Source organism: Chenopodium quinoa, unplaced genomic scaffold (assembly GCF_001683475.1).
Source record: "Chenopodium quinoa cultivar QQ74 unplaced genomic scaffold, ASM168347v1, whole genome shotgun sequence".
Classification (NCBI taxonomy): domain Eukaryota; kingdom Viridiplantae; phylum Streptophyta; class Magnoliopsida; order Caryophyllales; family Amaranthaceae; genus Chenopodium; species Chenopodium quinoa.
In genome coordinates this window covers 3,211,489-3,231,352 of record NW_018744996.1, presented here as the reverse complement: position 1 = coordinate 3,231,352, position 19,864 = coordinate 3,211,489, and the positions used below count along the sequence as shown (strand labels likewise).

The 19,864-nt window shown below is 36.7% G+C and overlaps 3 protein-coding genes across 4 annotated transcripts; 2 read left to right on the top strand and 1 right to left on the bottom strand.

Moving 5' to 3' along the window:
- Window positions 1-183: 183 nt before the first annotated feature.
- LOC110707364 (DNA-(apurinic or apyrimidinic site) lyase, chloroplastic-like) lies at window positions 184-8,549 on the top strand. 2 transcript variants are annotated; one of them, XM_021885387.1, is made up of 12 exons: window positions 184-720; window positions 841-982; window positions 1,086-1,186; window positions 1,457-1,536; window positions 1,674-1,856; window positions 2,090-2,412; window positions 4,972-5,079; window positions 5,579-5,716; window positions 5,832-5,879; window positions 6,759-6,839; window positions 7,349-7,508; window positions 7,833-8,549. In XM_021885387.1, the coding sequence occupies exons 1-12, from the start codon at window positions 686-688 to the stop codon at window positions 7,952-7,954; spliced, it is 1,521 nt and encodes a 506-aa protein (XP_021741079.1). In that variant the 5' UTR covers window positions 184-685; the 3' UTR covers window positions 7,955-8,549. The 2 variants fall into 2 exon arrangements, with proteins under 2 accessions (XP_021741079.1, XP_021741080.1); XM_021885388.1 differs by having other exon boundaries at window positions 185-631.
- A 2,806-nt stretch (window positions 8,550-11,355) lies between these two features.
- On the bottom strand, window positions 11,356-12,948 carry LOC110707397. Its single transcript, XM_021885429.1, has one exon. It carries the CDS (start codon window positions 12,946-12,948, stop codon window positions 11,356-11,358), a length of 1,593 nt encoding a protein of 530 aa, XP_021741121.1.
- Window positions 12,949-13,676: 728 nt separating this feature from the next.
- LOC110707363 (UDP-N-acetylglucosamine--dolichyl-phosphate N-acetylglucosaminephosphotransferase-like) lies at window positions 13,677-19,864 on the top strand. The gene is made up of 11 exons (XM_021885386.1): window positions 13,677-14,188; window positions 14,788-14,875; window positions 16,670-16,761; window positions 16,842-16,960; window positions 17,537-17,652; window positions 17,729-17,859; window positions 17,949-18,035; window positions 18,851-18,911; window positions 18,993-19,033; window positions 19,115-19,235; window positions 19,423-19,864. Exons 1-11 carry the CDS (start codon window positions 13,812-13,814, stop codon window positions 19,480-19,482), a joined length of 1,293 nt encoding a protein of 430 aa, XP_021741078.1. The 5' UTR covers window positions 13,677-13,811; the 3' UTR covers window positions 19,483-19,864.

Sequence of the window (19,864 nt, the reverse complement as noted above, 5' to 3'; positions counted from 1 at the left end):
TCAAAACTAATTATTTGCATTGATGCATAAAGTATTATAATGCCTTGAATAATATATTTTGAGAAATACTTTTTGCAACTTTTTTGATAGTTTTGTTTTTGATAAAATAAACCAAATCCATCATCACAGTCACCACCATCTCTCCGTCTATCAGCGCGATTAATCACAAATGTCTTCCTCTTTTTCCCGTCATCTTCAATTTCACTTCGTTGTGGATAGGGGAACAAAAAGATACCTTGATAGCAAAGAGTGTAAAGTATGACCATATTAACCTCTTAGGGAAAGCATCTCATTCGTAGCGGCATCTCCAACAATGATGCCTCACGTGGAGGAATCGGTGAAATTTTGAGCTGTTTTGGTCGTGATATGAGAATGAGAAATGGAGGAAAAAATTATTGTAATTACAAATGAACAATATACCCCACTTTAAAAGTGAAAGAGGAGAATAAGAGATCTCTAGTCTCTACCCTTAAAGTATCGCCTACGAAGATTAAACCCCAATTTCAAAGTTCGAAGATACAACCGAACAATATTTCCCAATAGACCATGAGCTTAAATGTGGCGGTAAAGAAAAAGCCTTCTAGTTCTAACAGCTTCCGTCTCTCCACAGTCACACTGACGAATAACGGCAGTTAAGTGTTTAATCGCGCGCCATTCTCATTTTCTCTTCAATGTGGCCAACATTATGCTACTAGGGTTTCGAAATTTCATCAATTTTAGGTCATCCACTTTTCTAATTTCACCTTTTATTTCTCAATTAATGTATCAAATTGAAACCCCACCAATAAATTCTAGGATCCTTAATTCTATGCCCAATTTCTAATAATTCAACACTTGCAGTTGTGTAGGGTTCCAGAAGAATCTAAAAATTCATCAAGGGTTGTTTGCCATTCAAGTACGAACAATGGGTTCTGGTAAAAACGAGAAATGGGCAAAATTGTCAGTTGGTGCTAGTCCAAATTCTCAGAAAAATGTCTCAAATGTTGGTTTTTTTCTATAATTTAAAAGTTGGGGTTTTTCATTTTATTTTTGGGATTTTTAATTAATGATTGTGGGTTATTAATGTTCGTTGTGCACTTGTGCAGGAAAATGTTGTTGGAACCAAATTAGCTGAAATTTTGAGCATGAAAAATGACCCAGGAAAGCTGGAGAATATGACAGTTCAAGAGCTTAGAACTGCATTAAGGTTATTTCTTTTTTTTTTTTTTTGGTTAAAAGGTGATTTCTTTTATAATACAATATGTTTTTGTGAACCCTTGAACAAAAATTTGGTAACCTTATGTTTTAGGTTGGTTGTACTCTCTGCGCCCCGAATTAATAGTTGCATTGATAGTGTTATTCGCATATTTGAACTTGTTATGTGACAACTAAATCTAAACGGAGGGAGTATTATTTAGGTGCTTTGTTGAATTTGTAAATTGTGTGTTAATGGGTGATGTGTTGTGTGTCCGACTAGAAATGTTGGAGCATCCAGCAAAGGTCGCAAACAAGAGCTCATTTCGGCTTTGAAAACTATTTTGGAAGAAGGCATTGATGGTATGTCAAGCTGTCTGATTTTTTTTTCCCTTGTTTTATTAGTGCATTGTGATTGATGATGAATTTGGTTCTTTTTGTTGCTTTAGTATGGCATTACTGTATGATTTTAAGATCATAGATGTATTACTTGGACACAGGTAAAAATTCTTTGCTAAGTGAGAATGAGTCTTTAGAGGAGAATGCATCAAATCAAATAAGCTCACCAAAACGTAAACGGAGTAAAACGAATGAAAAAGATGTTGCTGATGAGAATTTGGAGATTGATATTGGCATCAAGACTGTGAAGCAAAGTACATCAGTAGAGACTAGTGATGTCTCTGGTAAGTCATCTTTAATTATTGCGTCTGTCAGAAGTATTGTTTCCCTTTAAATTGATGTTGTTTCTGCTTTTATCCACCCTTATCCTATAGATTATTCTTACTTGCAACCGTAAACTTGTGAGTTGATAAGCCAGCATTTTTCTACTTGAAAGTTATATGGATGCATGAAACCTTGAGTGTAGTTAGGCTACATAGTTATGATTTATAGTTTCAAAAGGGCTTAATTGCTGCAGGAAAAAAGCGTACTACAAAAAGAAAAGTGGCTGCAGGCTCTGCTAGCGTTCATGTGGAAGTTTCTCAAGAGGTTAATGAATCTTCTTATGAGAAGGAACCATGGACAAGGTTTGCCCACAAAAAGCCTCAGAAAGGTTGGGTTGCTTATAATCCAAAGACCATGAGGCCACCTCCTCTTACACGTGATACTAATGTTGTGAAGCTGTTGTCTTGGAATGTAAATGGTTTGAGGGCATTACTCAAGTTGGAGGGATTCTCTGCACTTGAGCTTGCACAAAGAGAGGATTTTGATGTTTTGTGCTTGCAGGAGACCAAATTACAGGCAAGCTTTATTCTTGTAAAGTTTAATTCTTGTCATGCTCATTGTGATTCTGATTTTACTAAGAAAAATAATTGTGAAGGCAAGTCTTGATTACTAGTTCCTGTTGAAGTTCGACTTTTGGTTAGCTACGGATATCCTATGGTCGTTACTGGGAAGCTTAATTGACTTTTAGAGTTACAATTAAATCATTGAAGAAGGCATAAGCTGTTGTATTTATTAGTTTTTGATCTATTTGCGGTGATTTTCCTATTGATTGGCCTCCACTATCTTTACCCTTTTCCATTACCATTACTGCTAGGCCTCCAATGAGGCTTATGACCACCCTAGCCTGGTAAAAGAGTTGGGGGTGGGGGTTTCTAGATTTACATAATTACAGTTAGAGAGAGATTTTCTTTCTTTCAATACCTAGATTATAAGCTATCAGAGTATAAAATAGGATAGTGAGACATTTGGATTTTTTACTATAATGTGAGATGTACTGTGCATCTGTGGAACGTGCTGATGTTATTGGCTCATCTTTGTCCATGGCTTTATATTTTTGAAAAAATTGTCAAAAACACGTCAATCTTTTGATTATTTCTGAACAATACAAACTTTGGGGAGTATCCGCTTAAAACAAGTTATTTTACTTGCAAATTATGGTTAATTAACAATTAAGATATTTTTAAAAGTTTCCAAAAAAAAAAAAACAGTTAAAAATATTCTTCAAAAATAAAATATTTTTTTTAAAAAACCATCTCCTCCACCAGCCACCCACCACTGGCGCCAGCCTCCCTCCAAGCCCCCCGGCGCCGGCCGCGCCCAGATCCCCCTACTTTGTGCCGACCCCCTCCCCCGCGCGTCACCCCCCCTTCCCTCTTCCCCGGCAACCAACTAACCCCCTTCCCCAAAACCCTCCCCCACAAAACCACCAAAAACTCATCCCCCACCCTCGAAAAACCTTAATTGAATTCCTAGCGGTGGCTGGGGAGGTCCTATTAGGGTTTTTCGAGGGTGGGAGATGGGATTTTGGTGGTTTTGGGAGGGAGGGTTTTGGGGAAGGAGGTTCACTGGTAGTCGGGGAAGAGGGAAGGGGATGACGCGCGGGGGAGGGGGATCTGGGCATTGCTGGCGCCGGGGGGTTGGGAGTGAGGCTGGCGCCGGTGGTGTTGGTGGCTGGTGGAGGTTTTCTTTTTTTTAAATAAAATATTAATCTTTTTTAAAAAAAAAATTAAATGGTCAAACCAATAATATAATGACACGTGTCCCACAAAACCTGTGAGGTCATAACTTGTTTAAAGAGGATACTCCTCAAAGTTTGTATTATTCAGAAATAATCAAAAGATTGATTTGTTTTTGGTGGACCGCTCAAAGTTTGTATTATTTTTGATATTTTTTTTTAATTTTCAGTGTAACTTGAACACTTCATTTCACCAACATAAATGTTTTCATTAGGAATACCTTGATCGTGGGTATGATACTTGGTCTTTTGGAATTTTGAATCCCACTTCATTTTACCTGCCTATATGTTTCCAATAGGGATACTTTGATTGCGGGTATGATACTTCGTCCTTTGAAATTTGGAACTATTTGAGGCAGAGAAATTCGGACATACAATAACACTTGGTTTTGTTAGGTGCTAACCTTGTCCAAGTAACACAACAAGTTTTAATGGTTGAATTTAACTCAATGGCAATTAATATAATATCATTAATTTGTGCATATTAGTAATAAAACATGGTAAAAAAAATAGTGTATTAAGTCAATTGTGCATGCATTGTGAACGGTGTTTGAAAAAGTGCGCCTAGGCGCTGAGGCGTTAGGGGTCATGTGCTTTTGTGGTCTAGGTGAAGAGATTTTGTTGTGGCACACAACACTTGTTAATCAGAATTTTTTTATGCGCGCGGCGCACCTTAGGCGCAGGGAACTCTGAAACGGCTTGGTGTGCCTTGTGCTCTTTTATACATTGATTAACAAGGAAAGTACACACTTATACTAACACCACACCACATCCTCCACCACCCCCTCCCCCCCCCCCCCCCGGGTTCCTTAATGTTCAATTATTTTAGAATTTTTTCTTGGATATTTAGAAAAATGTGAGTAGGCGTAAGAAAAGAGTGTACTTCGTATATAGTAAGAAAGATGGGGTGAAAGATGGGTAAGAAAGAAAGACCAAAAGCTAGTCCAGTTAGTTTTTCATGTTTGTCATAAAAGCTAGTTTTTTGGCCACTAAAAATCCGTTTACCATTTTTTTGGCTGTTTTGCCACATTATAAAGCCACCAATGAAAAAGCCACCTTACAGCCAATTACCTAAAACCTCCAAAATATCCTTGGTATTTGCGATTGGTAAACCTCTTAAGATCATTAGGGAAAATTCTTTCAAGGAAACCATCACGAGTTTACTAAAGAGTATTCTTTCTGATACTTGAAAATTTTTATTTGGTATGCTTTTTCCATCGCTGTGATAGACAATCTCAGCCATTTTATAATCTTTTGGCTGCTGTGACAAAATTTGAAGAGCTATTAGCTTTGACATGCTTAGATTTCGATGTATATCTGAATTATGGTACCTTGACCAGGAGAAAGATGTTGAAACAGTCAGAGATCTTTTGGAAGGCTATGAAAACAGTTTTTGGACGTGCAGTATAGCAAAAGCTGGATACTCTGGTACAGCAATTGTTTCCCGGGTATGGCCCTAGTTAAAAGTGATATATAATACCTCTCCTAATTAGAGCTAATATTTTGTGGCTTCTGTTAAACTTGTGCAAAATGTGCTATGCGCCTAATATCATAAATCTCTTTCATAATATAGAATTCATATTCCCAATTGCTTTTGAGGTTGTGAACTAGTTTTCATTTTGCCTCTTGATTTCTATGTCATCTCTCTGAAGAATTAATTGAAGGTTAAGTACAGGTGCTAATGTTAAATTTGGAACAGCAAGTATGCTAATTTATTTATTAATTAATTTTATTTTATTTTAATTTTATTTTATTTATTTATTTTTGTCACATGTGAGACTTCCTTTCACACTTCAAACTCTAGTACATTAAAGAAGGTTTAGACATTAAAAGTGTGATGATTCTTCATAATAATGAATGTGTAAAGACAAAGAAGAAATAATGTGGCTGTGTTTAACTTGTATTGAACAAGTTATTGTTTTTCATGTTTTAATATTTGTTTTCCAGGTTAAACCTTTGTCAGTGAAATATGGCCTTGGAATAGCAGACCATGATACTGAGGGGCGTGTAGTAACAGCAGAGTTTGATTCATATTATCTATTGTGTGTATATGTTCCCAATTCTGGGGATGGTCTCAAGAGATTGGTAATTGATTTCATCTCATATCTTTGTACCATAACCTTTGTTTTTTTTTACTTAGTTGTTTGTATAATTCTAAGAAATTCCAATTCTCACTGTTGATGCATGCTTTTGATATTAGTCATACAGGATTAAAGAATGGGACCCGTCGCTCAGCCAGTATGTAAAAGTAAGGATGAATTTTGTAGCATTTTGAATAACGTTGTGCCTAATTCTTTTTTTTTTTTCCCTGTCATCTATTGGCTGCAAATTTGCACAATTGTTTATGCGCTTTTGGTATAACTGTTTTATACTTCTTACTTGTAACATTACAGTTTATGTCTTGGTTTTACCTCCCCAAAGCCATTCAGTTTTTTTATTTTATTGTGTGTGTGTGTGTGTGTGTGTGTGTGTGTGTGTTGCTGACTTGCTTTTTCAGTATGGCCACAACTTTAAAGGCATATAATAAGTAATAATAATAATCTGAAGGCCTAGTTGAGTAAAATGTTTTTTTAAATTGATGAAATTTTAACGACTTTGACAAACGTGCAGATTGCTGCTATTAAGATTCAATATGCCAGATTGTAAATTTACAAAGCTGTTATGTTGCACGATGTCTGATTGAAATAGAATGTGGGTTTCATGGTGTTTCAGTCTTGATATTATACTCAATAACTGTGAATGCTCTGACGCTGCTTCTGTGTATATGTTCAATTTAGCATTTTGTTGATTGATTACACATCTAATATGAGTAATATCGTCATTTACCTTATGGGAGATTCTAAGAGTATTTCATAATGCAAAGCAGATAATGTAGAACCCACAGAGGAAAAATTATTTACAAGAGTATATCAGCTGGTTGGAAGTTGTTTGGTGTGGTTAAGATGTGCTTGCTGGTTTCAGCTAGCAAGGGGCACTTGTTCTGCATTTTTTCCGCTCCATAGTAATTTTTGTCAGTGCTTGCCTTTTGGTTCTGCATTGTTGTATGGTAAAAGTTAATCTCTTAAGTAGTACATAATTATCAAATAGATTCTTGACAATGTACTATCTTTGTAACATTATGATGCAGGAACTAGAAAAGTCGAAGCCTGTAATTTTGACTGGTGATCTGAACTGTGCACATCAAGAGATTGACATTTATAACCCTGCTGTAAGTTGTGACAATCTTGATGATCTTTATTTCTGTTTGAAATTACTAACAATTTTTGTGATGTCTACTTCCTTGATTTGGCAAGTTATTGTAAATGGATTCAGAATTTTTTAGTTCTTCGTACAACCTGGTGTGGCTGCTGGTAGTTGAAAACATTTTACTTGACAACTCACAATATGATAGATTTCTAAGCAAGACTTTAATACACTTATGGCCTTATGTGAATTTCAATTTAGCTTCTCAGTACTAATGAGAATTTAAGGAATAGGCAAAAGATATATGCTCAAGTATATCTTCAGCTTACATGCTTCCTCATTGTGTGATGCTCCTGATTTCACCTATGCTTAGTATCTAAAAGAAACTTTTTTGTGAAGCTGTGTCCCTGATAGAGATTAGGTGGATTATTGTTCATATTTATGTGGCAATGATGGTAGTCTATGCTTAAACACCATTGTTTGAAAGGTATATTGCAGTGTATTATCTCACTTAATTGGCAACCAAATCCTCAGGGAAACAAGAGGAGTGCTGGATTTACAATGGAAGAAAGGGAATCATTTGAGAAGAACTTCCTGTCCCAGGGATTTGTGGACACTTTCAGAATCCAGCATCCCAATGTTGTGGGATATACTTATTGGGGCTACAGGCATGGTGGACGTAAAACTAACAGAGGTATTAATCTGTGTTGACTCATGCATCTTGTAAATTAGATTAAAGGCGATCTTCTCATAGCTGATTGGCTTGAATTACATAGACCCACTGCATCATGTTCCGCTTACCCCATGTAGCCTTCTGCCCCTTCTGTGCAAAGCATTCACTTCAGTCTGATCTGGATGGTGTTCTCTCTTGCCTAAATCCAGCTTCCTTGAATAATGCTGTAGTACAATCACTCTCTCTTAAGCAGGACTTCTTCTCATTTGTTTTCTTCTACTGTTAACTGCCTTTGATGTGGAGAGACGTTGGATTCCTTAATTCAAATTTTCTTGCACTATGCAGGATGGCGGCTTGACTACTTTCTAGTCTCAGGATCAATAGCTGACAGTGTTCATGACTCCTATATTCTCCCAGATGTCAATGGTAGTGACCACTGTCCCATTGGCCTTGTAATCAAATGCTAGCCCACCCATATGGCCATATATAACTCATCAAGTGGGACACATGTTGAGGCTCGTGAAGCAAAACACTTCTTGATGGTGCAATTTTGACATCAGTGCTGCAATTCTTGCGTGCTCCTTTCTAACTTTATGAATCGCAGGACGAAGCAATTGTTCTTCACCTTTGACGCACTGCATTGAGCATTCACTATTATTGGGACGTGAGGAAGTCGGCTGGATTCTGGAAAAGGGTCGTCACAAAGTTTACACGGGGTTGGTTCAATTTTGCAATCAGAGCCTTTTCATCCTTGTAAGCTTGTCCGTGCAGTGTGCCCTAGTTGAGTCTTGTTCACTTGTGATGTTATAACTTAAATGTAAATCAAGTATTTACACATGTTATTGTCTTCTTTTTATTGTTTATGCATTGCTAGCTGATGTTCATGGTTAAATGCTCGCATGAAAGTTGATAGATAAAAGATTAATCATGATCCTAGGTCCATAGTGATCCCTCAGTTCCTTAACGATTGCACATGAGAAAGGAACCCTTTTAAGTTTTAACCATTGAAGAAAGGAGGACCTTAGCTCCTTAGTATCCTTTTGATTGAACTTTTTCGCCCAATTTTTTCATCTTCGATGGTGTATTGACGTGTCATGACTCGTGCCTGATTACCTATAGTTGACAAACTTTCCTTTTTTTTTTTTTTTAAGGTAAGGAGAATTCCCTTACAGGTAGAGGGGAAATTAGAGATCCTTCTTGCTTGAGATGAGAATCAAACCCCTATCACAGGGGTGGAAGGAGGTCCTCCAACCACTAGGCCAACCTTGATTCTTTGACAAACTTTCTACTAATCAAGTGTTTTCACAATGAGCCTTTTAATACAAAGTATATAGAATATATTTATATTTAGTCCCACCATTTTTCTCATTCGTCAAATTCTCTCAACCTAAACAAAATTTCAAAAAGCGAATTTGCCCAAAGATCTCAGACACGTGTGAGAGAAATCAGTTGGTATTGAAATAATGCCATCAAATTACAATTTTATACCACAAGTATTATTTGAGTCGTTAATAACTCAAGTTATTAGAGACTAATCCCAACCAATAACTAAAAAATCAACTTTATCCAAGTAGGCAAACAAACAAACAAAAAACGAAGGAAGTATACTTTTGTATCTCTATAGATTTTCTTCCACATGTCAACCAAGTACGGAGTAGCATATATGACCGTATGTTTCCCTAAACCCATACTCGAAATACTCTCCATTTATATAGACCGTATTATATCAAGTTAAGTTTGGTATAGTAAAAAATATTACTCCCTCCGTTAATTTTTATTTGCAACTTTAGCTCCGCTAAACATTATGTGCAACTTTCTGTTTTCTTTCTATTTTTAGTCAACAAAAACTCCAAAAATTACATATTTGCCCTTACATAAAAATTCTGATTTTTATAATTTTATCCTTACTTTACTTTAATCAAAATTAACTAAAATTAATCTGATTTAACCTAACCTAATCACTCCCTCCATTTATTACCCCATTTCCCCCCAACCACACTTATCACTCACATTCCCAACCACCAAACATTAATTGATGATGGTTGGGCTTCCTTTTATCATCTGGAGAGTTCCTCAGAACCCTAGTTCTTGTTCTTGGTCTTTCTCTCTCCTCTTCGTCTGTAATTTTCTCCAATCTTCCTCCTCAGATAGACCTTGAGACCTCAAATCTTGCAAAAACCGAGTCCCCCACCAACATGATTAACCTAGATCCACTTCACGACGCTTACATTGCCACCGACGACGTCGGTGAGGGTAATTTGATTGTGTCCCTGATTCAATGCTTCGACACTGGATCTCCTTTTCCTCGCGAATTCTACGAGTCTGGTGAGGCTCCTAATTACTGTTCGTCGACCACCTACAAGGCCTTGGGTAAGGTTCTTGAAAGCGTCAAAGAGGAGGAGGGTCTCAAAAAGGCTGAGGGTGAGGGAGAGGGAGAGTCCCGAGGCAAAAAAAACCCTTGATTTCACTGGTGTACCTGTAGATCTAGTGTGCGACAGTGCTGAGGGGAGTTCTGTGCCCACCACTAAGCCCAGATCTAACAGAGCAAGACCACCCACGAAGATTAGGGCTAGAAGGAAGGCGGCGTTGGTGGCTATGAATAGGATGCGTGGGTTGCCAGATAAGGAGATGATCGTTCTCTCTTCTGATGATGAGGCTGAAAATGGTGACGGTGGTGAAGTGGTTGGCCCTCCTTTGAAGAAGCACTTTGCGAGGCGGATGAACCCAAGGGTTCAACCCTCCAAGTGACTTTTGCGTAACGATTCCTAACCCTACAGTATTTTTTTTTTATTTGAGTCCCTGTCCTTTGATTTTTTCGATAATATGTTGATTTGATTTGGTTGCTGGTTGGCTTCGTTGGTTATTTCTGATTTGATGTGGATGCATGTTGGCTTCGTTGGTTATTGCTGATTTGATCTTGATTTATGTTGGCTTTGTTGCTTATTTGTGATTGTCTGATCTTTTGTATGGTTGGCTATGTTTGCTGTTTTGGACTTTGTTGGCTTCATTGCTGATTTCTGATTGTCTGATCTGTTGGATGGTTGGCTATGTTTGTTGTCTGGACTATGTTGGCTTCATTGCTGATTTCTGATTGTCTAATCTTTGGATGGTTGGCTATGTTTGCTGTTTTGGACTATCTTGGCTTCATTGCTTATTTCTGGTTGTCTGATCTGTTGGATGGTTGGCTATGTTTGCTGTCTTGGACTATGTTGGCTTCATGCATGTGTTGGAGAATATTTTGTGATATGTTGGCTTGTTGGAATATGACATTTGGTGCATATGGGGGTTTGATTGATGAATGAAGAGACTGGTGTGTCATTTATTTTTTGAAGTTGGCCTAGTCATACCTTAAAGTGTTCTCAATGATCATTTGGGTAGAGAACACATGACAGTCCCTTATTGTGTTCACACATTTCTTAAAGGAGTCCCCTTTGAATATCTGTTGTAGCATGATTTGTATTGAGTCCCCCATGTTTCTGTGAAGTTTACATTATCCAAATCCAACTAAGGAAGGGACTCTATTGACTTTCACAACACACAAGTGTTTTGCTCCAACAATTTGCTTTATGCTGTTGTTGTTGAGGTATCCTTGTGAGTTGGTGTTTTATTGAAATATGGGAAACAAAACTTCTGATGGATTTAGTGCCCACATAACATCTGATTCTTTTCCATTTATATTCCAATCAAAATGTGGGTACAAAAGGACTATACATAAGACTGTCTGACATGTTTGATCACTGTATTCAACAAAATACACCTAACCACCTAATAACTGAATAAAAACAGAAAAAAAAAAAAATAAACCATAACATAGCTAAGTGGTTATGTGTGGCAGTCCATGTGTTTCTCTATTGTTGTGATGAGTCCCCTAGTCTGCATCTACCTCCATATCTTCTGTTCCTTGTTCAGTCCCTTCATTTACTGGCCTAAACATAGTGTTTAGGTACTCCACAACCTCCATAACTACTTCCTTCTGTACTTCCACTTGATTTGGCAGAATGTCAAGATTTTCAAGTTTTTTCTTATTCATGTGGGGTATTTTGTACTTGTTCCCACCTTCTGCCTTGAGGATCTCAATCATGCACTTTTGCAAACTCAGCCAAATGTACTTGTTCACTTGATGATTGAATGTCTCATAAGAGTCCTTCACTTTTACAACTAGCTCATCTAGGTTGGTAGGAAATGACTGATATTGCAATGATTGAATAGACCTAAATAACCCTAAATCAAGCACATTCAAATCTGGAGACTGTACTGGCTGAAAAACAAATTGAATGTTGAATCTATGTGCTGTTGTTGCTTCCATGAACTCTGCATCCTTAGGAACTTGGTGAGGCCTTGCATTATCCCATTGGATCACAACATTTTTTGCCAGACTCTCAGGCCACTTTGAGATAATTGCTGGTATGACATTTGTCAGCAACATATCTCTGATTACCTCTCTGTTTACATTCTGTATTGCCTTTGTTTCCCAAGTTCCTGCTACTTTGTTTTTACTGGATTTCTTTGCTAGTTGTTTGACAGTGAATGGGAACATTCCATATTTCCCATCATGGAGTAGTCCCCCATTTGTGTCATACAATAGCTTCCCAATTGAGCCCATAAACATTGTTTTGAGCTTGAATCTTTTGGACTGTATTGCCCTATATGGATCTTCCTCACTAGGTAGGAGGTAAAACCTCCACTTGTCAGGGTTCAGATAGAACCATTTCTCATCCATGTGTATGACATGGTTCATATCAACAAATGTGGGGTCCTCATTACTTGTTACTGGATTTATATGTGACAAAATCCATTTAAGTCTTGCTATCTTGTGGTCTGATGTCAATGCTGGCTTGTTGCTACTTGTGTGTGTTCTTAACCTTCCCTTTTTCTTCAAATTGTGAAGAGTCACATGGGAGATTTTTAATGCTGCTGCATAACTCCTTTCTGTCTGCCTTAAATGCAAAGGGTCTGATTGTGGGAATTCATCAGAAAGTTCCGTTGGCTTTCTGCCTACTCTGCCAAACTTCTTGGTCCTGACATCAATCAAACTGCCCTGTGCCATCTGTTTCTTTATGTCTACAAAAATTCTTGTGATGGTTGATTTGTGGACATTGTAATGAACTGATAAATGCTTTAAGTGACCTATTGGTAAGTTCCCTTGCTGCATTTTGACCAACATTGAGTCTACAATTTCTCTTCTTTGTTTCATGGTGAGCTGCTTTCTTTGTATGTGTTGAGTCCCATGCTGAATTGGTTGTTCCATTTCTGGGGAACCAACCTCAGCTTGTGTGTCTTCTGTGTTTTGTTGGCCTTGGTCTTCTCCTTGTGTGTCATGCATGATATCATCTTCAGATTCGTAGTCATCCAAGCCTAGATCTTGCATATTTTCTGCATAATCGTAGTACAATTCTTCCAGTTGTTCTTCTGTTAGAATTTGATCAACATCGAAGTACATAGCTTCAAAAGATTCTGCCATGGTTGTCTGACCTGTTTTGTGTGCTTAGCTTCAGCTGATATATGTAAGGGTGGGGCTGCTGTTTTTTGGGGAAGAAGATGAAGGAAGAAGGAGATGCAGCTGCCTATGAAGGTGTTTGGGTGTTAAATGTGCAGGACTAATTTCAAATTAGGGAATTTTTTGGTATATAATGGGCTAACAACGTGTAATCAGTAATTTAGACTAACTTTTGGATGAACTATGTTATGGTTTTTGGTGGAAACTGTAAGACAAAAACCATTTAATGCTTTTGAATAATGAGGCTTGTATGTAAATGCCTCTTAAATGTTAAATGAAGGGTACATTTTATTATCTACAAATTTCAAAGTGTTCTGTTTTTATTTTTTAAATTAAGGAGTGAACCCAAATTCCCAAAATTTCAGCCAAATCCAAATTTTGGTGAAAATTTGGGGGGAAATCAAATCCCTCCAAATACGTACTGCACATTCCCACTTCTTTTGCTAGTGGTGGGCCAAACTTTCTCTCTCCAAACACTTTAATCACTTTCATTTACTCCCACTAATGTTTGCCCTTTAAATTTTGCCTCGTGAACCGCAATTTGCCCCAAAGTTACAAATAAATATTAACGGAGGGAGTATATCTTTCAAATTTAAGGTTGGGAATCCTTACCCTTCCCCAAATGTCTAATCCGCAAATATTAAATTAAAAAAATGGTGAGACATGAGTTCTGCTTACCTAATATAGTCGCCTTAAAATTTTAAGGAAAACTGACCAACTGAGAAAGTGAGAACTAGAAGTGTGAAATAGAGAAAGGAGGAAAACAAACAAACAAAGAGTAGTGTAAACGTTAAGTTAGTCAGAGTCATAGTGCGTGAGAGAAAAACATGACTTCCCGGAGACGAGCTCCGTCGGCGAACGGCCCTAAAACTCCGGCGAGACAAATCTTACCTGATTCTCCGCCGCCGCAACAATCACCGTTAACGTCGCCGGAAGAACTCAAAATCACAGTTTCATCTTCTAAATGGCTCAAAGTTCTTTCTCTCTCCTCCCTTTTGTTGCTCCCTTACGCTTATCTTCTCTTTTTTCACCTCAAAATTGATGCCGAAATCAAGCGATCCATTCTCATCAATGCCGCCCTCAGTTTCGCCGGATTTCTCTTCACTCTCAGATTGATTCCTGTTGCGTCTCGTTATGTAATTCGTCGTAATTTGTTTGGGTTTGATATCAACAAGAAGGGAACTCCTCAAGGGAAGATTAAAGTGTTAGTATTTTTTTCTCTTGAATTATGTTAATTTTTTGGAATTTTGATGGTTTTTTTTGCGAATTAAAATTGGTTGATTGCTTGATTTTATTGTTGGGTTTTGAATTATTAGTGTTTCAATGCTGGTGAGTTGCTCGATTTATAATGCTAGTGTTGGAAATTTGATTAATTTTTGTGAATTTTCTCTCTCTTTTTTTTTTTTTTTTTTTTTTTTTTTTTTTTTTTTTTTGTTTCTTAATTTTTGTGGTTTGTGAGATTGTTGCTATGTAAGTTGTGATGTTAAACTTTGATGGAATTTAGGGTTACTGTGAATTGTGGAATAGATCACTTGTGTTAATTTGCCTTTTACGGGTTCGCGGTACGTTGGGGGATTACCGAACTAAGTAACACTGATCAGGAGTTTTAATGTTGATGTTGGTTGAGCTTTTGGAAATTGGATTCGAAAAGTGATGAAGAAATTCAGTTGTTATTATGAGTTAATGACTTAATGGCTAATAATGAGGAGCTAATTTACACCCATTATGAATTACTTCTGAATAATGTATGCTTATCCTTTTCTTCCTTTACCCTATGTAATCATTTGGCATACTAATTTGCAGACCTGAGTCACTGGGTATAGTTGTCGGGATTGTCTTTTTGGTCGTGGCGATATTGTTTCAACACTTCAACTTCACTTCCGACTCCCTTGTAAGTCCATGAATTGTTTTCTGTTTCATCTGTTCTGTGACTGCATTTTTTTAGTATTATTCTCCATCTTTCTAATCACTATTTTCTCCATTGTATCTTTCTTTTTAAGTCATTTTGCTCTCAGGTAATCCGTAAGCTTTAAAAAGCAATTTTCTTTGGTACTAGACGTCTTTAATTTTTTGACTTATTGTGGCTATGGTGGTTTTGAAATTCTAGAGGGTGAGGAAGGTCAAGAATAGGTTAATAGATTTAGAAGTCTTGCAGAGTGTGAAATAGCGGTACAGATTAATAGGTACTACCGTATTAGGACAAAGGAAGTTAGTTTATCTACTGAAGAACCCTATGTGATTACAAAGTAATGTTTTTGTGGAAATGATTCCGTAGATTTTGTTGATGTTGATGGAAAACATTAGTGGTTATTGGCTGCAGTGGCATGTTGGTGAGTCTTATGAGAGTAATATTTGTGTTAAGCAATAAACACCTCTTCTCATGTTGAAATGCTTTCATGGACTTCCATCCTGAACTGAGATGAGCAAATAATGACTGCCATTTTTTATGACTGATTCTTGAGATGAAGTCTTTTCTTGAAATTATTTTGCAAACTTCCCCTTATGTAAATCCGTTTCCTTCGACCTTTTTGTAGTGAAAAAAATCCCACAGTGTGTAATGGCTTGAAGAACAATTTTGGATGTACTTAATAATACTGATGATAAGTTGCTTTTATGAATCCAAATAACTGTCTTTTTCCCAATGTGTGTGTTATGCTTTGTGATTTGTAGTGTTACTGGAAGTCAACTTTTTGTAGACTCTTGCATCCTTGTACTTGTTTTCAAATCAAAAAATTTGATAGTAGTGGTGCTATCTGATGAATTTTTGAGCTGTTGGTAACGCAACTTCTTTGAAAGAACTTGGATTTTTTCTCTTTCTGAATCTTTGCTTATGTGGTGCAAAGAAACTCAAGGCTAGACCTTGAAAACTGTTTTCACCAAGGCCATGCAGATAACTTAAAATACCTATACACCCATAGGGCATATAGTTCAACCACAAAAGACTGAAATCTGTGGACAACATAGACCTATGATCACATTGGTATTTAAGGGTTTCAAGTGGACATGAAGTTGTAGAATAATTTTGCAACTTCTACTTGCTTCCCTTTTTAACACCATTCTTCTTTCCCGACTGGCATCTTGAAAGATTTCATCAACCTGTATCTGTTTGGCTCACTCATGAAGTAGAACTTTCTTGAAAGTTGCTTTTTAAAGGAATTATGCACTTTCATTAAATTCATGTGAAATTCCTTGATTTGTTTGGTTATCGATTGCCAACTTTGGAGTAATTATATGTGAGAATCTCTACTTACCTAGAGTGTATGTAAGTAAGCAACATATGAATTATGCAGTTTCACTTTTTTCACGCCAAAAGGATTAGTATTAAAACGCTTGGGTATTGATCTTGAGAGAAAGCAATTTTGTAAACTGATATTGGTGTTAGGGAAAGAATTTTGGCTTAGAATAGACATTAAGGCATTTAGAGTGGAAAGGAAGAGAGACTAATATCTATATGGAAAAGACTTAAAAACTGTTTGCCAGCTTCCTTCTCTCTCTTAGTTGTATGTTTGGTGCTGTGATGCTCCAGATTGAGATTTGAGAACAAGAATATCTCTTTAATTAAATATGGATCTTTCATATTTTTAGGCAGTTTAAATTAGTCAGTACTTGCTGATTCCTTACTTCTTCTGAGTTATTTTTTTTTGAGGCAGATTATCATAGTTCTCATAAATTATTATTTTTGTAGTGGCTAGTTGAGTATAACGCAGCTTTGGCATCCATTTGTTTCATGATTTTGCTTGGATTTGTTGATGATGTTCTTGACGTTCCATGGAGAGTGTAAGTATCATATTTTCTAAAAGCCCCTTCAACTATTTTGTTTTGGGAGAAATTCTTATTGAATAATTTTTCATGTGCAGGAAACTGGTCTTGCCTTTTATTGCTGCTCTTCCTCTACTAATGGCTTATGCTGGCCATACCACCGTTGTTATCCCAAAGCCTCTCATTCCATATGTTGGGCTGGAGGTGTTGGATCTAGGTAAAATGCTTGTATGAATCCTTTTTGTTATGTATATTGTTTCATTGATCACATCAATGCTGCTGTGTGACCGTGTAGGACTTTTGACAAATCTTTGGTGCGTAACCTAAGGGATAGCATGAAATCTGTTTCATATTGACTGCATGGAATATTGCTCATTATATGGTTGATTATGGATTGCTACTTAAAACGTTTCTTAGTGTTTAATAACTTTTATAGTGGGGGATTGTTTTGCCAAGTAATGCTCAGAGTCTGCAGCATGCGTAGATTTTACTTGAGGTGGCCCGTGGCCGTCTCTTGTCAGGATATGATTTTCTGTATGATTATACATATAACATTGTGTTCCTCAATTTATAAGTTTCATTTGTGCAAAGAGTGGTTTCATCACTTTCCCTTCAGTATACTACAGCTGATCATATTTCTGCAGAATAACTTTAGCATTTTTTAAAAAAGTAAATGGAAGGAAAGTGCTCTTGGCAACAGATGAATCATACGATGCTGCGTTTCTTGCTATGTCAGTGTAGGGGATTGTGACATCCTTCTTTTATTTACATTGTGGCCTTCCTATATATGCAGGGTGGATATATAAGCTGTACATGGTCCTTCTGACAGTGTTTTGCACTAATTCTATCAATATCCATGCTGGTATAAATGGTCTTGAAGTTGGGCAGACTGTTGTCATTGCTTCTGCTGTAAGCCTATGCACTTTTGAATTCGCTGCATCCAAAGATTTTTTACAGTCTGATCATTTGAGTATTTTTTTTACAGATTCTGATCCATAATGTTATGCAAATTGGGGCAGCCACGGACAATTCCGAGAATCAGCAGGCTCATGCATTCTCTATATATCTTGTTCAACCTTTGCTCGCTACTTCTTTGGCCTTACTTTCTTACAATTGGTAAATTTTTTGTTGACTGAAGGACTGATGCAATGTTTCAGTTATACTCCTTGAATATCTTTTTAAGATCCTGCTTTTATATCTTCTAGGTATCCATCTTCAGTGTTTGTCGGGGATACATATACATACTTTGCAGGAATGACAATGGCCGTTGTTGGCATTCTGGGTCACTACAGGTATTCTTGCTTTTGTTAAAATGTGGCGTTCTCTCATTTGTTTCCTATTTTTTTTAATATTGTTGCCTGTTGGTACTTTTAGATTTCATACTCTAAACAGTACCTACACATCTTAGAAGTTGCTTTCAAGTTTGGACATGCATGTATCCATGCAGTAGCTCACACTTTTAGGTAGTACAAAAAGCAGTGTCCACTGTCCAGTGTGTCTTGATTTATTTGCATTAAGATTTTGTGTAATATTGACTGGCCTAACACGTATTTCATACTTCCTCCGTTTCAGATTAGTTGTCACGTTTCTTTTGTCATGTTTGTCAATGCTTAGATTTAACCATAATATCCCTAATTTTCAATAAGTAATAATTATAAGAAGTTGATATTTTGAAAATACACATGGAGAGGGGTCTAAATCATAATAGCTAGTCAAAGTAGAGTTTGTGAAATACTGTCAAAAATCAAAACGTGTCAACTAAGGCTCAGCATTTCATAGCTTCCAGCAAGCCATCTTATGTTTGCTTTATCTATCATATCAAAACACAATCTATTATTTGATGTGCATGAAAAGTTATATACGTATTCATATTAAATTTCTTTTGCAACTTTGCATATGCAAATGTGTTACCACCATCTATCATCGTACATCTTCAAAATAAATGTCATATCATCTTAAAAAAAGAGTCGTATTATGATGATTTGGAAAGAAAATAATAATAATAATAATAATAATAATAATAATAATAATAATAATAATAATAATAATAATAATAATAATAATATTTCCTTTATGCTGACCTTTTCTGATTTCCTCTATTTTACAGTGAAACACTAATTATTTTCTTTATTCCTCAAGTTTTGAATTTCATCTTGTCACTTCCTCAGGTTAGATTTTCGGCATTTTCCTCTCCTCTCTTCCCCTCATCTACTCTTGAGCATTTCTAATGTGTGTTGTGACTTTACCAGCTTGCCAAAATTATTCCTTGTCCCCGGCATCGTCTCCCAAGGTATTTTATTTTATTTTCTCAACCACTAGTTCATACTTCATAGTCTCCAACATGACCTGACAATATATTTTTGAATGGCAGTTTTGACCCTCAAACAGGACTGCTAACGGGGACATGGGATGGGACACTGGTGAACTTTTCATTGAAATTTTGTGGAAGCATGTCTGAACAATCACTCTGCATTTTTCTCCTCGCTCTCCAGGTGAGCCTCCTAGCTCCTCTAAAACCTCACCCCCCCACCCCCTCTCCCCAGCATACACACATAATTGAAAAGATTAGCAATGCATCTGGACGTTGTCCGGAAATTCATACTACTTAATAAAGCTATTCCAAGTAAATTGTGCATTTTTGTCCACCAATGCCAGTGTATGATCTGTTCTTTTCTACAGGCAATTGCTTGCGGTTTTTGTTTCTTGCTGCGGTGGTTGCTTGCTGGCTGGTACAAATAAGATCTCAACTAGAAAAAGAAAATCGATGAGATAATTATCAAAAAAATTATTACACAAATAGTTGGTCCGCTTGTGTAAGTCATAGTAGGAAAGCCTCTAAATTAGAGAACATTGCTATAATTTGTGAAGTTATTTGCAATTACGAGCAAGGAAAATGAAATTTTGTGGTTGAGATTATTTTTTTCTGATTCAACATGCAAAGGCCGAAGCATTTCCAGATTGAGTACATGAAATTTAGCAAAGACGATGAAGTTGTTGCATCTTCAATCTCTCCGAATACTTAAACTGGTATAGAGATTTGTAGATTAGGATTTAGATTTGAGAGATGAGTGTTGCTGTGTAGATCAGGGTGTTAAAATTTATGGATCACCTATTTCATTTA

Coding starts and splice junctions, on each gene's coding strand:
- LOC110707363 (XM_021885386.1), top strand. CDS start 13,812: ATGACTTCCCGGAGACGAGCTCCGTCGGCGAACGGCCCTAAAACTCCG. Junction 17,860..17,948: donor GCCTTACTTTCTTACAATTG/GTAAATTTTTTG, acceptor TATATCTTCTAG/GTATCCATCTTCAGTGTTTG. Junction 18,036..18,850: donor GGCATTCTGGGTCACTACAG/GTATTCTTGCTT, acceptor TCTATTTTACAG/TGAAACACTAATTATTTTCT.
- LOC110707397 (XM_021885429.1), bottom strand. CDS start 12,948: ATGGCAGAATCTTTTGAAGCTATGTACTTCGATGTTGATCAAATTCTA.
- LOC110707364 (XM_021885387.1), top strand. CDS start 686: ATGCTACTAGGGTTTCGAAATTTCATCAATTTTAG. Junction 983..1,085: donor CTCAGAAAAATGTCTCAAAT/GTTGGTTTTTTT, acceptor GCACTTGTGCAG/GAAAATGTTGTTGGAACCAA. Junction 5,080..5,578: donor GTACAGCAATTGTTTCCCGG/GTATGGCCCTAG, acceptor TTTGTTTTCCAG/GTTAAACCTTTGTCAGTGAA.